Source organism: Coregonus clupeaformis, unplaced genomic scaffold (genome assembly GCF_020615455.1).
Source record: "Coregonus clupeaformis isolate EN_2021a unplaced genomic scaffold, ASM2061545v1 scaf0171, whole genome shotgun sequence".
NCBI lineage: Eukaryota > Metazoa > Chordata > Actinopteri > Salmoniformes > Salmonidae > Coregonus > Coregonus clupeaformis.
In genome coordinates this window covers 97,754-114,105 of record NW_025533626.1, presented here as the reverse complement: position 1 = coordinate 114,105, position 16,352 = coordinate 97,754, and the positions used below count along the sequence as shown (strand labels likewise).

The 16,352-nt window shown below is 46.3% G+C and overlaps 1 protein-coding gene across 1 annotated transcript in view; it reads left to right on the top strand.

The window, feature by feature from the left end:
• LOC121561532 overlaps window positions 1–16,352 on the top strand; it is a 152,114-nt gene that overhangs the window by 122,864 nt on the left and 12,898 nt on the right. The window contains exons 23-25 of the mRNA XM_045213920.1: window positions 4,823–7,399; window positions 7,709–7,807; window positions 11,468–11,545. Coding sequence (XP_045069855.1) covers window positions 4,823–7,399; window positions 7,709–7,807; window positions 11,468–11,545 — 2,754 coding nt within the window. The remainder of the gene's footprint in view (window positions 1–4,822; window positions 7,400–7,708; window positions 7,808–11,467; window positions 11,546–16,352) is intronic.

The following is a 16,352-nucleotide window of genomic DNA, read 5'->3' as shown; positions in this document are numbered from 1 at the left end:
TATCTATCCCTGTCTCCTCTGACTCTCTAACCCTGTCTCCTCTCCCACCCTATCCCTTCATCCTCTCCCCCTCTAACCATGTCTCCTCTCCCTCTCTAACCCTGTCTCCTCTCCCACCCTATCCCTTCCTCCTCTCCCCCTCTAACCATGTCTCCTCTCCCTCTCTAACCCTGTCTCCTCTCCCACCCTATCCCTTCATCCTCTCCCCTCTAACCATGTCTCCTCTCTCTCTAACCCTCCTCTCCCACCCTATCCCTTCCTCCTCTCCCCCTCTAACCATGTCTCCTCTCCCTCTCTAACCCTGTCTCCTCTCCCACCCTATCCCTTCCTCCTCTCCTCAACCATTCTCCTCTCCCTCTCTAACCATGTCTCCTCTCCCTCTCTAACCCCATCTCCTCTCCTCTCCTCTCATCTCCCTCTCTATCCCTGTCTCCTCTCCTCTCCTCTCCTCTCCTCTCCTCTCCTCTCCTCTCCTCTCCTCTCTCCTCCTCTCCTCTCCTCTCTTCTCCCCTCTCCCTCTCTAACCCTGTCTCCTCTCCTCTATAACCCTGTCTCCTCTAATCTCTATACATGGCTCCTCTCCTCTCTCCTCCTCTCCTCTCCAATCTTCTCCCCTTCTCCCCTCTCCCTCTCTAACCCTGTCTCCTCTCCTCTATAACCCTGTCTCCTCTCCTCTCTATACATGGCTCCTCTCCTCTCTCCACTCTTATCCTCTCCTCTATAACCCTGTCTCCTCTAATCTCTATACATGGCTCCTCTCCTCTCTCCTCCTCTCCTCTCCTCTCTTCTCCCCTCTCCCTCTCTAACCCTGTCTCCTCTCCTCTATAACCCTGTCTCCTCTAATCTCTATACATGGCTCCTCACCTCTCTCCTCCTCTCCTCTCCTCTCTTCTCCCCTTCTCCCCTCTCCCTCTCTAACCCTGTCTCCTCTCCTCTATAACCCTGTCTCCTCTCCTCTCCTCTCCTCTCCTCTCCTCTCCTCTCCTCTCCTCTCCTCTCCTCTCCTCTCTTCTCCCCTTCTCCCCTCTCCCTCTCTAACCCCGTCTCCTCTCCCTCTCTATCCCTGTCTCCTCTCCTCTCCTCTCCTCTCCTCTCCTCTCCTCTCCTCTCCTCTCCTCTCCTCTCCTCTCCTCTCCACTCCTCTCCTCTCCTCTCCTCTCCTCTCTCTATCTCCCTCTCTAACCCTGTCTCCTCTCCTCTCTAACCCTGTCTCCTCTCTTCTCCCCTCTAACCCGGTCTAATGTCCTCTCTCTACCTCTCCTCTCCCTATCTAAACCTGTCTCCTCTCTTTTCTCCTTTCCTCTCTTCTCACCTACTCTCCCTCTCTATCCCTGTCCCCTCTCCTATCTCCTGGTCTCCTCTCCCTCTCTAACTCTGTCCCCTCTCCCTCTCCTACCCTACTCCTCTCCTCTCACTCTCTATCCATGACTCTTCTCCTCTCCTTATCTATCCCTGTCTCCTCTCCCTCTCTAACCCTGTCTCCTCTCCCACCCTATCCCTTCATCCTCTCCCCCTCTAACCATGTCTCCTCTCCCTCTCTAACCCTGTCTCCTCTCCCACCCTATCCCTTCCTCCTCTCCCCCTCTAACCATGTCTCCTCTCCCTCTCTAACCCTCTCCTCTCCCACCCTATCCCTTCCTCCTCTCCCCCTCTCCTGTCTCCTCTCCTCTCCTCTCCTCTCCTCTCCTCTCCTCTCCTCTCCTCTCCTCTCCTCTCCTCTCCTCTCCTCTCCCTCTCTATCCCTGTCTCCTCTCCTCTCCTCTCCTCTCCTCTCCTCTCCTCTCTCCTCCTCTCCTCTCCTCTCTTCTCCCCTCTCCCTCTCTAACCCTGTCTCCTCTCCTCTATAACCCTGTCTCCTCTAATCTCTATACATGGCTCCTCTCCTCTCTCCTCCTCTCCTCTCCTCTCTTCTCCCCTTCTCCCCTCTCCCTCTCTAACCCTGTCTCCTCTCCTCTATAACCCTGTCTCCTCTCCTCTCTATACATGGCTCCTCTCCTCTCTCCACTCTTATCCTCTCCTCTATAACCCTGTCTCCTCTAATCTCTATACATGGCTCCTCTCCTCTCTCCTCCTCTCCTCTCCTCTCTTCTCCCCTCTCCCTCTCTAACCCTGTCTCCTCTCCTCTATAACCCTGTCTCCTCTAATCTCTATACATGGCTCCTCACCTCTCTCCTCCTCTCCTCTCCTCTCTTCTCCCCTTCTCCCCTCTCCCTCTCTAACCCTGTCTCCTCTCCTCTATAACCCTGTCTCCTCTCCTCTCCTCTCCTCTCCTCTCCTCTCCTCTCCTCTCCTCTCCTCTCCTCTCCTCTCCTCTCCTCTCCCTCTCTAACCCTGTCTCCTCTACTCTCCCTCTCTAACTCTGTCCCCTCTCTAACCCTACTCATCTCCTCTCCATTCCTGTCTTTTCTCCCTCTCAAACCCTGTCTCCTGTCCTCTCCCTCACTAACCCTGTCACCTCTCCCAATCTATCCCTGCCTCTTTTCCCTCTCTTTCCCTGCCTCCTCTCCCTCTCTAACCCTGCCTCCAAATTACTTTCTAACCATGTCTCCTCTCCTCTCTAACCATGTCTCCTCTCCCTCTCTAACCCTGTCTCCTCTCCCTCTCTAACCCAGTCTCCTGTCCCTCTTTAACTCTGTTTCCTAATTACTGTCTAACCATTTCTCCTCTCCTCTCCTCTCCTCCTCTCCTCTCCTCTCCTCTCCTCTCCTCTCTCTCCTCTCCTCTCCTCTCCTCTCCTCTCCTCTCCTCGCCTCTCCATCCCTGTCTCCTCTCCTCTCCCTCTCTATACCTGTCTCCTCTGCTCTCTCCTCCTCTCCTCTCTTCTCCTCTCACTCTCTATCCATGTCTCCTGTCCTCTCCCTATCTCACCCTGTCTCCTCTCCTCTCCTCTCCTCTCCTTCTCTATTCCTGTCTCCTCTCCTCTCTCCTCCTCTCCTCTCTTCTCCTCTCCTCTCCCTATCTCACCCTGTCTCCTCTCCCTATCTCACCCTGTCTCCTCTCCCTCTCTAACACAGTCTTCTATCCATCTCTAGCCCTGTATCCTCTCCTCTCCTCTCCCTCTCTAAACCTGTCACCCCTCCCTCTCTAACCATGTCTCCTCTCCCTCTCTAAACCTGTCACCTCTCCCTCACTATCCCTGCCTCCTCTCCCTCTCTAACCCTGTCTCCTAATTACTGTCTAACCATGTCTCCTCTCCTCTCTAACCCTGTCTCCTCTCATCTACTTCTCTAAACATCTCTCCTCTCCTCTCTCCTCCTTTCCTATCTTCCCTTCTCCTCTCTCTCTCTAACCCTGTCTCCTCTCTGCTCACCTCCTTTACTCTCTCTTTTCTCCTTCCTCTCCTCTCTCCTCGTCTCCTCTCCTCTCCCTCTCTATCCCTGTCCCCTCTCCTCTCTCCTGGTCTACTCTCTTCTCCTCTCACTCTCTAACCCTGTCTCCTCTCCTCTCCCTCTCTAAACCTGTCTCCTCTCTTTCCTCCTTTCCTCTCTTCTCACCTACTCTCCCTCTCTATCCCTGTCCCCTCTCCTATCTCCTGGTCTCCTCTCTTCTCCTCTCCCTCTCTAACTCTGTCCCCTCTCCCTCTCCTACCCTACTCCTCTCCTCTCACTCTCTATCCATGTCTCTTCTCCTCTCCTTATCTATCCCTTCCTCCTCTCCCCCTCTAACCATGTCTCCTCTCCCTCTCTAACCCTGTCTCCTCTCCCACCCTATCCCTTCATCCTCTCCCCCTCTAACCATGTCTCCTCTCCCCCTCTAACCATGTCTCCTCTCCCTCTCTAACCCTGTCTCCTAATTACTGTCTAACCATGTCTCCTCTCCTCTCTAACCCTGTCTCCTCTACCTCTCTAACCCTGGCTCCTAATTACTGTCTAACCATGTCTCCTCCCCTCTCTAACCCTGTCTCCTCTCCCTCTCTATCCCTGCCTCCTCTCCCTCTCTAACCCTGTCTCCTAATTACTGTCTAACCATGTCTCACCTCCTCTCTAACCCTGTCTCCTCTCCTCTCCTCTCCTCTCCTCTCCTCTCCTCTCCTCTCCTCTCCTCTCCTCTCCTCTCCTCTTCCTCTCTAATCCTGTCTCCACTACTCTCCCTCTCTAACCCTGTCTCCTCTCCTCTCCTCCTCTCCTCTCTTCTCCTCTCCCAAAAACCCTGTCTCCTCTCCTCTCTATCCCTGTGTCCTCTCCTCTCTCCTCCTCTCTTCTCTTATCCTATTCCTCTAACCTTGTCTCCTCTCCTCTTCCTTTCTAACCCTCTCTCCTCTCCCTCTCTATCCCTGACTCTTCTCTTCTCTTCTCTTCTCTTCTCTTCTCTTCTCTTCTCTTCTCTTCTCTTCTCTTCTCTTCTCTTCTCTCTTCTCTTCTCTCCTCTCCTCTCTTCTCCCCTTCTCTCCTCTCCCTCTCTGTCTCTGCCCCTTCTCTCCCTGCTCCCTCTCTATCCCTGTCTACTTCTCCTCTCTATATCACTGTCTCCTCTCTCTCTCCCTCTTACTATCTCTCCTCTCCTCTCCTCTCCTCTCCTCTCCTCTCCTCTCCTCTCCTCTCCTCTCCTCTCCTCTCCTCTCCTCTCCTCTCCTCTCCTCTCCTCTCCTCTCCTCTCCTCTCCTCTCTATCCCTGTCTCCTCTCTTCTCTCCTCCTCTCCTATCTCCTCTCCTCTCTAACCCTGTGTTCTCTCCTCCTCTATTTAAAGGACAACAACATGACCTCCTATCTCCTCCTCTCCTCTCTAATCCTGTGTTCTCTCCTCCTCTATTTAAAGGAAAACAACAATACCTCTTATCTCCTCCTCTCCTCTCTAACCCTGTGTTCTTTCCTCTATTTAAAGGACAACAACATGACCTCAGCTCCTGTATATGAGAGTGTTTTACTGCCCCGCTTCCACACCAAGACCTCCTCCTCGTCATCCCCCTCCTCCTCCTCCTCCTCCTCAGGGCCTCCTCATCCCGACGTCTCTATCTCCTCCTCCCTGCCCAGGAGCACCTCCTTCTTCTCTAGTCTGAAGAGAAGGAGCAGGAAGAGAGACCCTAGCCGCCACACCATTCAGAGAATAATGTTTGTAGAGGGGGAGGAGCAGACAGAGGTGGCATGTCCTGCTGAAGCTGCACCCCAGCCAATCACGCTGTACGAAACCCAGACCTGGCCAACGAAGGAGGGCCGAAGGAAGAAGAAGAGCCAATTAAAGGCTGAGGGGGTCGGGCCAGGGCAGGGGGTGAAGCTCATGGACTACATGGATAATCCATTGGCCAGGGATATTGATGATGAATGTTCTGGGGTCTACACTGTCAGCCCCTATGCAGTGACAGAGGCAGTCTCTCTAGCTCCACCTACTGGCCAGGTGAGGAGCCACTGCAGGTTCCTGTCACTGGGGTCTGTTTTGACCTTCGACCTCCCCAAAGACATGAGGCTGGTCCCCAGTATACAGGACATCATCACTATAGGACCCCCAGAACACAGGGGGACCCCCAACCCAGAGACACACACAGCCCTCAGCTCTTTCAAACAGACCCGCTCGCCCCCCTCTCACCCTTTAGCTGGACCCCCTTCCTCAAAAACACAGACTTGCTCTCCTACCTCCCCTCCCTCAGACACACACAGAACACCAGACAATGAGGCCGTCACTACTGACAGACATGAAACAATGACACAGACACTGACACAACCACAGATACAGACACAACCACTACTGACACAACCACAGATACAGAAACAACCACTACTGACACAACCACAGATACAGACACAAACACTACTGACACAACCACAGATACAGACACAACCACTACTGACACAACCACAGATACAGACACAACCACTACTGACACAACCACAGATACAGACACAACCACTACTGACACAACCACAGATACAGACACAACCACTTACACAGACACCGACACAGATACTGAAACAGACAAAGCCACTGACACAGGCTATTCAGCTGGAGCCTCTGTTTAATCTAGATAAAGATTTTCCTCTTCCTCCTCCTCTTGCCCTGGATGAGGACTGGGATCAGAACGGACCAAGCGATGACCTATCCCTATCACAGATCCAGACCATACCAAGCGATGACCTATCCCTATCACAGATCCAGACGGAACCAAGCGATGACCTATCCCTATCACAGATCCAGTTCAGTGTCTCTGGGATCGTCAGTCTACACCAGGAGTCTGAGCAGGAGTGGGCGGAGCTTGTCTCCAGCAAGCAACCACCAATCACAGCTTATGTTCCAAAGAGTCCCGTTCCAAAGAAACAAGACCATTACAATTACATGGAAAGGGCCATGGTTAGTAGAAGTCCCGTTGTAAAGAACAAGTACCCCTGTCCCTCCTCAGCCTATCAGAACCATGAGAGCAAAGACCCCTGTCCCTCCTCAGCCTATCAGAACCAGGAGAGCAAAGACCCCTGTCCCTCCTCAGCCTATCAGAACCATGAGTGTCTCATTCAGGACCTCAATGGACACCAGTACCATCAGAGGTTAAAGACCCATAGAGAGAGTCTTGACCTCCAGAAGACCAGCCAGGCTTCTCAGATGGTGGTGAATCTGAAGACCAGTGGGTCAGGGAGTATGAGGGAAGACGCTATAGACTCTGGCATCTCTGGTGTCTCCAACTCTGGGAGATTGAAGCTCAATGCTACTGATGTTTCCCAAGAGCCCAAGCCCAAGAGGACCGTGATGGGGAGGCTAGTGTCTCTGGAGGTTGTGTCCAAACCCAGGGCAGACCCCGCAGCAGCTCCAGCTCCTGCCCACCCAGAGAAAGAAACACCACCCAGAAACAAACACCCCGACCACCAGACAGAGACAGACCTCGACTCTGACCCGGTCCACCCTGACCCCAACCTCATCATCCATCCAGACCACCAGCAGTTTGAGGAGTCAGAGGAGGAGCTGGAGGACATCTGGAACCATAGCGATGGCTACAGACAGAGTATCTCCTCTGACATCATGTACCAGCCACACCAAGAGGAGGAGGAAGGGGGAAGTAGCAACACCCCAGGACTGACCACAGACACCCAGAACCAGGCCCAGCCCCAGGCTCCCCCCTACAGAAAGCTGATAACAGCCTCTGCCCCTAACCTTCTGGTGGCTGAATTCACACTCCCCTCCTCCTTCCAAACCCTACTGGGGTACAACCAGGGCCAGAACCAGGACCAGGGCTTCAGCCGAGATCCTGACCCCAGAGAAGAGATCCCTACCCTGGCTAACAGAGACAGGAGGTCCTGGGCAGCCTTCCCTAACCAGGACCAACCCTGGAGGACCACAGCACTGGTCAATGAGACGGCAGCAGACCCAGTCAAGCTACCGGAGATAGAGGACCAAAAGAGATATATCTACCAGTATAGAGAGGAGGAGGAGGAAGAGGAGGATGAGGAGGAGAAGATGGAGGACACATACTGTCCAAAGGTGAGGTCTACTTTTGACAGGCTCACCGACTTTGACCTCTGACCTCTGAGATCAGTGAGCTTCTGCACTGTTGTCTCTACTCTACTGCATCTCAGTTGTATCTCTTATCACTGTTTCACTCTTTTTATTTGCAACTGTTATCCATTTTCTCTTATTGTCAGTAACAGACAAATGCCTCCATTCAGCAAATACCTGTAAATAAGTTCACTAAACTCAGTGTAAATAAGTTCACTAAACTCAGTGTAAATAAGTTCACTAAACTCAGTGATGTCAATCTTGACCCTGAGTTGACCTCTCCCCTCTCTCCAGGACACATCAATGAGCCTGCGGTGTGTCGACATGGGTCTGGACAGAGCCAATCAGCGAGCTAGAAGTTGTGGCACTCTGGAGGGCGTCATGGAGAAGCAGGTAGAGAGTCTGGCCACGGGGGGGTGCTGGGGCACTATGGTGAGAGACAGAGGTGCAGGTACAGCCTGCCATTTGGCACTATGGTGAGAGACCTGGTGGCGTACGAAGGTGCAGGTACGCGCTGGCCACAAGGGCGATGTGACTATGGTGGAGACTCTGGGCGTGTGGCACTATGGAGGGTGACCTGGAGGTGCAGGTACAGCGTCTGGCCACAAGGGGGCGATGTGGCACTATGGAGGGTGACCTGGAGGTACAGGTACAGCGTCTGGCCACAAGGGGGTGATGTGGCACTATGGAGGGTGACCTGGAGGAAAAGACAACAGTAACACAGCTAGTTAGTCAGCTAGTTAGTCAGCTAGTTAGTCACCTGTTTGTCAGCTAGTTAGTCATCTGGTTAGTCAGGTAGTTAGTCATCTGGTTAGTCAGCTAGTTAGTCATCTGGTTAGTCAGCTAGTTAGTCATCTGATTAGTCTGCTAGTTAGTCAGCTAGTTAGTCATCTGGTTAGTCATCTGGTTAGTCAGCTAGTTAGTCACCTGTTTGTCAGCTAGTTAGTCATCTGGTTAGTCAGCTAGTTAGTCATCTGGTTAGTCAGCTAGTTAGTCATCTGATTAGTCTGCTAGTTAGTCAGCTACTTAGTCATCTGGTTAGTCATCTGGTTAGTCTGCTAGTTAGTCATCTGGTTAGTCAGCTAGTTAGTCATCTGGTTAGTCAGCTAGTTAGTCATCTGGTTAGTCAGCTAGTTAGTCATCTGGTTAGTCAGCTAGTTAGTCATCTGATTAGTCTGCTAGTTAGTCAGCTAGTTAGTCATCTGGTTAGTCATCTGGTTAGTCAGCTAGTTAGTCATCTGGTTAGTCAGCTAGTTAGTCATCTGGTTAGTCAGCTAGTTAGTCATCTGGTTAGTCAGCTAGTTAGTCATCTGATTAGTCTGCTAGTTAGTCAGCTAGTTAGTCATCTGGTTAGTCATCTGGTTAGTCAGCTAGTTAGTCATCTGATTAGTCTGCTAGTTAGTCAGCTAGTTAGTCAGCTAGTTAGTCATCTGGTTAGTCAGCTAGTTAGTCAGCTAGTTAGTCATCTGGTTAGTCATCTGGTTAGTCAGCAAGTTAGTCACCTGTTTGTCAGCTAGTTAGTCATCTGGTTAGTCAGCTAGTTAGTCATCTGGTTAGTCAGCTAGTTAGTAATCTGGTTAGTCAGCTAGTTAGTCAGCTAGTTAGTCATCTGGTTAGTCATCTGGTTAGTCAGCTAGTTAGTCATCTGATTAGTCTGCTAGTTAGTCAGCTAGTTAGTCAGCTAGTTAGTCATCTGGTTAGTCGGCTAGTTAGTCAGCTAGTTAGTCATCTGGTTAGTCATCTGGTTAGTCAGCTAGTTAGTCATCTGATTAGTCTGCTAGTTAGTCAGCTAGTTAGTCATCTGGTTAGTCATCTGGTTAGTCAGCTAGTTAGTAATCTGGTTAGTCAGCTAGTTAGTCAGCTAGTTAGTAAGCTAGTTAGTCACCTGTTTGTCAGCTAGTTAGTCATCTGGTTAGTCAGCTAGTTAGTCATCTGGTTAGTCAGGTAGTTAGTCATCTGATTAGTCTGCTAGTTAGTCAGCTAGTTAGTCATTTGGTTAGTCATCTGGTTAGTCAGCTAGTTAGTCATCTGGTTAGTCAGCTAGTTAGTCATCTGATTAGTCTGCTAGTTAGTCATCTGATTAGTCTGCTAGTTAGTCAGCTAGTTAGTCATCTGGTTAGTCATCTGGTTAGTCAGCTAGTTAGTCATCTGGTTAGTCAGCTAGTTAGTCATCTGGTTAGTCTGCTAGTTAGTCAGCTAGTTAGTCAGCTAGTTAGTCACCTGTTTGTCAGCTAGTTAGTCATCTGGTTAGTCAGCTAGTTAGTCAGCTAGTTAGTAATCTGGTTAGTCATCTGGTTAGTCAGCTAGTTAGTCATCTGGTTAGTCAGCTAGTTAGTCATCTGGTTAGAGAGCTAGTTAGTCATCTGGTTAGTCAGGTAGTTAGTCATCTGATTAGTCTGCTAGTTAGTCAGCTAGTTAGTCATCTGGTTAGTCAGCTAGTTAGTCTGCTAGTTAGTCAGCTAGTTAGTCATCTGGTTAGTCTGCTAGTTAGTCAGCTAGTTAGTCATCTGGTTAGTCAGCTAGTTAGTCATCTGGTTAGTCAGCTAGTTAGTCATCTGGTTAGTCAGCTAGTTAGTCATCTGGTTAGTCAGCTAGTTAGTCATCTGGTTAGTCAGCTAGTTAGTCATCTGGTTAGTCTGCTAGTTAGTCAGCTAGTTAGTCAGCTAGTTAATCACCTGTTTGTCAGCTAGTTAGTCATCTGGTTAGTCAGCTAGTTAGTCATCTGGTTAGTCAGCTAGTTAGTCATCTGGTTAGTCATCTGGTTAGTCAGCTAGTTAGTTTGCTAGTTAGTCAGCTAGTTAGTCATCTGGTTAGTCTGCTAGTTAGTCAGCTAGTTAGTCATCTGGTTAGTCAGCTAGTTAGTCATCTGGTTAGTCAGCTAGTTAGTCATCTGGTTAGTCAGCTAGTTAGTCATCTGGTTAGTCATCTGGTTAGTCAGCTAGTTAGTTTGCTAGTTAGTCAGCTAGTTAGTCATCTGGTTAGTCTGCTAGTTAGTCAGCTAGTTAGTCATCTGGTTAGTCAGCTAGTTAGTCATCTGGTTAGTCTGCTAGTTAGTCAGCTAGTTAGTCATCTGGTTAGTCAGCTAGTTAGTTTGCTAGTTAGTCAGCTAGTTAGTCATCTGGTTAGTCTGCTAGTTAGTCAGCTAGTTAGTCATCTGGTTAGTCAGCTAGTTAGTCATCTGGTTAGTCAGCTAGTTAGTCATCTGGTTAGTCAGCTAGTTAGTCATCTGGTTAGTCAGCTAGTTAGTCATCTGGTTAGTCTGCTAGTTAGTCAGCTAGTTAGTCAGCTAGTTAATCACCTGTTTGTCAGCTAGTTAGTCATCTGGTTAGTCAGCTAGTTAGTCATCTGGTTAGTCAGCTAGTTAGTCATCTGGTTAGTCATCTGGTTAGTCAGCTAGTTAGTTTGCTAGTTAGTCAGCTAGTTAGTCATCTGGTTAGTCTGCTAGTTAGTCAGCTAGTTAGTCATCTGGTTAGTCATCTGGTTAGTCAGCTAGTTAGTCATCTGGTTAGTCAGCTAGTTAGTCATCTGGTTAGTCAGCTAGTTAGTCATCTGGTTAGTCATGCTAGTTAGTCAGCTAGTTAGTCATCTGGTTAGTCAGCTAGTTAGTCATCTGGTTAGTAATCTGGTTAGTCAGCTAGTTAGTCAGCTATTTAGTCATCTGGTTAGTCAGCTAGTTAGTCATCTGGTTAGTCAGCTAGTTAGTCAGCTAGTTAGTCATCTGGTTAGTCAGCTAGTTAGTCATCTGGTTAGTCAGCTAGTTAGTCATCTGGTTAGTCAGCTAGTTAGTCATCTGGTTAGTCAGGTAGTTAGTAATTTGGTTAGTCTGCTAGTTAGTCAGCTAGTTAGTAATCAGGTTAGTCTGCTAGTTACTCAGCTAGTTAGTAATCTGGTTAGTCATCTGGTTAGTCAGGTAGTTAGTCATCTTAGTGAATTTGTGCCTTTTCTATCAGATACTGTTATAGTGAATAAAGGTGTCATTTTTGTGTCTGGCTGATATTGGGATGTGTTGCTCTCTTTGGTCTTATCATGTATTTATTTCAAACATGTCATCAGAATGGGAGTGGGTCTGAGCTGCAGAGGATGGAGGGAACCCTGGAGCGGAAGCACAAGCTGCAGCTGGGAGGGAAGAAGGTGAGAAGGAAGCAGTACTGTAGATTATATTGCATTTATACAACATTTACACTCTATACAACATTTACACTATATACACAACATTCACACTCGATACTACATTTACACTATATACTACATTTACACTCTATACTACAAAATTTACACTCTATAAAACATTTACAATCTATAGTACAACATTTACGCTCTATCTTACAACATTTACACTCTATACTACAACATTCACACTATATGATACATGTACACTCTATAGTACAATGTTTACACTCTATACTACATACACAACAACAATTACACTCTATACTACATTTACACTCTACACTACATCGTTTCATCATCTTAAGCTCTGGCCTGGTCCTTCCAGCCAGATATCAACCAGTGACCAGTGGATCCAATAAGAGCTCAGGATGGTTACATTACCTGGTCTAACACTAGTGTGTCTGTCTGGAGGGTTTTAATACATTACCAGGTCTAACACTAGTGGTTCTGTCTGGAGGGTTTTAATACATTACCAGGTCTAACACTAGTGTGTCTGTCTGGAGGGTTTTAATACATTACCTGGTCTAACACTAGTGTGTCTGTCTGGAGGGTTTTAATACATTACCTGGTCTAACACTAGTGGTTCTGTCTGGAGGGTTTTAATAAATTACCAGGTCTAACACTAGTGTGTCTGTCTGGAGGGTTTTAATACATTACCTGGTCTAACACTAGTGGTTCTGTCTGGAGGGTTTTAATAAATTACCAGGTCTAACACTAGTGTGTCTGTCTGGAGGGTTTTAATACATTACCAGGTCTAACACTAGTGTGTCTGTCTGGAGGGTTTTAATACATTACCAGGTCTAACACTAGTGTGTCTGTCTGGAGGGTTTTAATACATTACCAGGTCTAACACTAGTGTGTCTGTCTGGAGAGTTTTAATACATTACCAGGTCTAACACTAGTGTGTCTGTCTGGAGGGTTTTAATACATTACCAGGTCTAACACTAGTGTGTCTGTCTGGAGGGTTTTAATACATTACCAGGTCTAACACTAGTGTGTCTGTCTGGAGGGTTTTAATACATTACCAGGTCTAACACTATTGTGTCTGTCTGGAGGGTTTTAATACATTACCAGGTCTAACAGTAGTGTGTCTGTCTGGAGGGTTTTAATACATTACCAGGTCTAACACTAGTGGTTCTGTCTGGAGGGTTTTAATAAATTACCAGGTCTAACACTAGTGTGTCTGTCTGGAGGGTTTTAATACATTACCTGGTCTAACACTAGTGTGTCTGTCTGGAGGGTTTTAATACATTACCAGGTCTAACATTAGTGTGTCTGTCTGGAGGGTTTTAATACATTACCAGTTCTAACACTAGTGTGTCTGTCTGGAGGGTTTTAATACATTACCAGGTCTAACACTAGTGTGTCTGTCTGGAGGGTTTTAATACATTACCAGGTCTAACAGTGTGTTCTAGGTCAGATCTCCAGATAGTTAATGTGTCTGTCTGTCTGTTCTAGGCCAGGTCTCGAGCATGAAGCTCCCATCATGCAGTGCTTTACAAACAGACACTCTGCTTCTACCAAGACAGCAAAGACACACTGAGGGTGAGACGGGATGGGACGCTAGTTCAGACATAGGGGGTGCTTATATTTGTCGTCTTTCATACATGTATCAGTGTGTTACCTGTGGGTGATAACATACATGTATCAGTGTGTTACCCGTGGGTGATAACATACATGTTTCAGTGTGTTACCCGTGGGTGATAACATACATGTATCAGTGTATTACCCGTGGGTGATAACATACATGTATCAGTGTGTTACCCGTGGGTGATAACATACATGTATCAGTGTGTTACCCGTGGGTGATAACATACATGTATCAGTGTGTTACCCGTGGGTGATAACATACATGTACAAGTGTGTGGTATGAAATTGACATTTATTTTTTGCACCCTTGTCAGCTCAGGGATTCAAACTAGCGACCTTTTGGTTACTGACCCAACGCACTAACCGTTAGGTTACCTGCCACCCATGACACAACACACTAATGGTTTACGGCTCAGCTGTTTGTTCACCCACACCCTTCCGTAACCACCCGACTATATGTGATAAAGTGAAGATATGAGGCATGCGTCTGACCCTAACCCGCTAATATACACTGAACAAAAATGTGAACGCAACATGTAAAGTGTTGGTCCCATGTTCCATGAGCTGAAATAAAAGGTCCCAGAAATGTTCCGTACTCACAAAGAGCTTATTATCTCAAATGTTGTCCACAAATGTGTTTACATCCCAATATGTAGCCATGACTACCATGGAACTCTATTCCACATCAGGTAACTGATGCAAATAACAGGTAAAAATTACACCTTATGGAACAGCGGGGACTGTGAAGAGGGAACACACAGGCACGTACACATGGAGTAGTGGCAGAGGGAACAGGCACGTACACATGGAGTAGTGGCAGAGGGAACAGGCACGTACACATGGAGTAGTGGCAGAGGGAACAGGCACGTACACATGGAGTAGTGGCAGAGGGAACAGGCACGTACACATGGAGTAGTGGCAGAGGGAACAGGCACGTACACATGGAGTAGTGGCAGAGGGAACAGGCACGTACACATGGAGTAGTGGCAGAGGGAACAGGCACGTACACATGGAGTAGTGGCAGAGGGAACAGGCACGTACACATGGAGTAGTGGCAGAGGGAACAGGCACGTACACATGGAGTAGTGGCAGAGAGAACAGGCACATACACATGGAGTAGTGGCAGAGAGAACAGGCACGTACACATGGAGTAGTGGCAGAGGGAACAGGCACGTACACATGGAGTAGTGGCAGAGGGAACAGGCACGTACACATGGAGTAGTGGCAGAGGGAACAGGCACGTACACATGGAGTAGTGGCAGAGGGAACAGGCACGTACACATGGAGTAGTGGCAGAGGGAACAGGCACGTATACATGGAGTAGTGGCAGAGGGAACAGGCACGTACACATGGAGTAGTGGCAGAGGGAACAGGCACGTACACATGGAGTAGTGGCAGAGAGAACAGGCACATACACATGGAGTAGTGGCAGAGGGAACAGGCACATACACATGGAGTAGTGGCAGAGGGAACAGGCACATACACATGGAGTAGTGGCAGAGGGAACAGGCACGTACACATGGAGTAGTGGCAGAGGGAACAGGCACGTACACATGGAGTAGTGGCAGAGGGAACAGGCACGTACACATGGAGTAGTGGCAGAGGGAACACACAGGCACGTACACATGGAGTAGTGGCAGAGGGAACAGGCACGTACACATGGAGTAGTGGCAGAGGGAACAGGCACGTACACATGGAGTAGTGGCAGAGGGAACAGGCACGTACACATGGAGTAGTGGCAGAGGGAAAACACTGAATGTGATGTCATGAGTATTTTAAACTGTATATAACTGTGATGTAATGTCATGTAGTATTTTAAACTGTATATAACTCATAATGTCATGTAGTATTTTAAACTGTATATAACTCATAATGTCATGTAGTATTTTAAACTGTATATAACTCATAATGTCATGTAGTATTTTAAACTGTATATAACTCATAATGTCATGTAGTATTTTAAACTGTATATAACTCATAATGTCATGTAGTATTTTAAACTGTATATAACTCATAATATCATGTAGTATTTTAAACTGTATATAACTCATAATGTCATGTAGTATATTAAACTGTATATAACTCATAATGTCATGTAGTATTTTAAACTGTATATAACTCATAATGTCATGTAGTATTTTAAACTGTATATAACTCATAATGTCATGTAGTATTTTAAACTGTATATAACTCATAATGTCATGTAGTATTTTAAACTGTATATAACTAATAATGTCATGTTGTATTTTAAACTGTATATAACTCATAATGTCATGTAGTATTTTAAACTGTATATAACTCATAATATCATGTAGTATTTTAAACTGTATATAACTGTGATGTAATGTCATGTAGTATTTTAAACTGTATATAACTCATAATGTCATGTAGTATTTTAAACTGTATATAACTCATAATGTCATGTAGAATTTTTAACTGTATATAACTCATAATGTCATGTAGTATTTTAAACTGTATATAACTCATAATGTCATGTAGTATTTTAAACTGTATATAACTCATAATGTCATGTAATATTTTAAACTGTATATAACTCATAATGTCATGTTGTATTTTAAACTGTATATAACTCATAATGTCATGTAGTATTTTAAACTGTATATAACTCATAATATCATGTAGTATTTTAAACTGTATATAACTGTGATGTAATGTCATGTAGTATTTTAAACTGTATATAACTCATAATGTCATGTAGTATTTTAAACTGTATATAACTCATAATGTCATGTAGTATTTTAAACTGTATATAACTCATAATGTCATGTAGTATTTTAAACTGTATATAACTCATAATGTCATGTAGTATTTTAAACTGTATATAACTGTGATGTAATGTCATGTAGTATTTTAAACTGTATATAACTCAAAATGTCATGTAGTATTTAAAACTGTATATAACTCATTATGTCATGTAGTATTTTAAACTGTATATAACTCAAAATGTCATGTAGTATTTTAAACTGTATATAACTCATAATGTCATGTAGTATTTTAAACTGTATATAACTGTGATGTAATGTCATGTAGTATTTTAAACTGTATATAACTCATAATGTAATGTAGTATTTTAAACTGTATATAACTCAAAATGTCATGTAGTATTTTAAACTGTATATAACTCTTAATGTCATGTAGTATTTTAAACTGTATATAA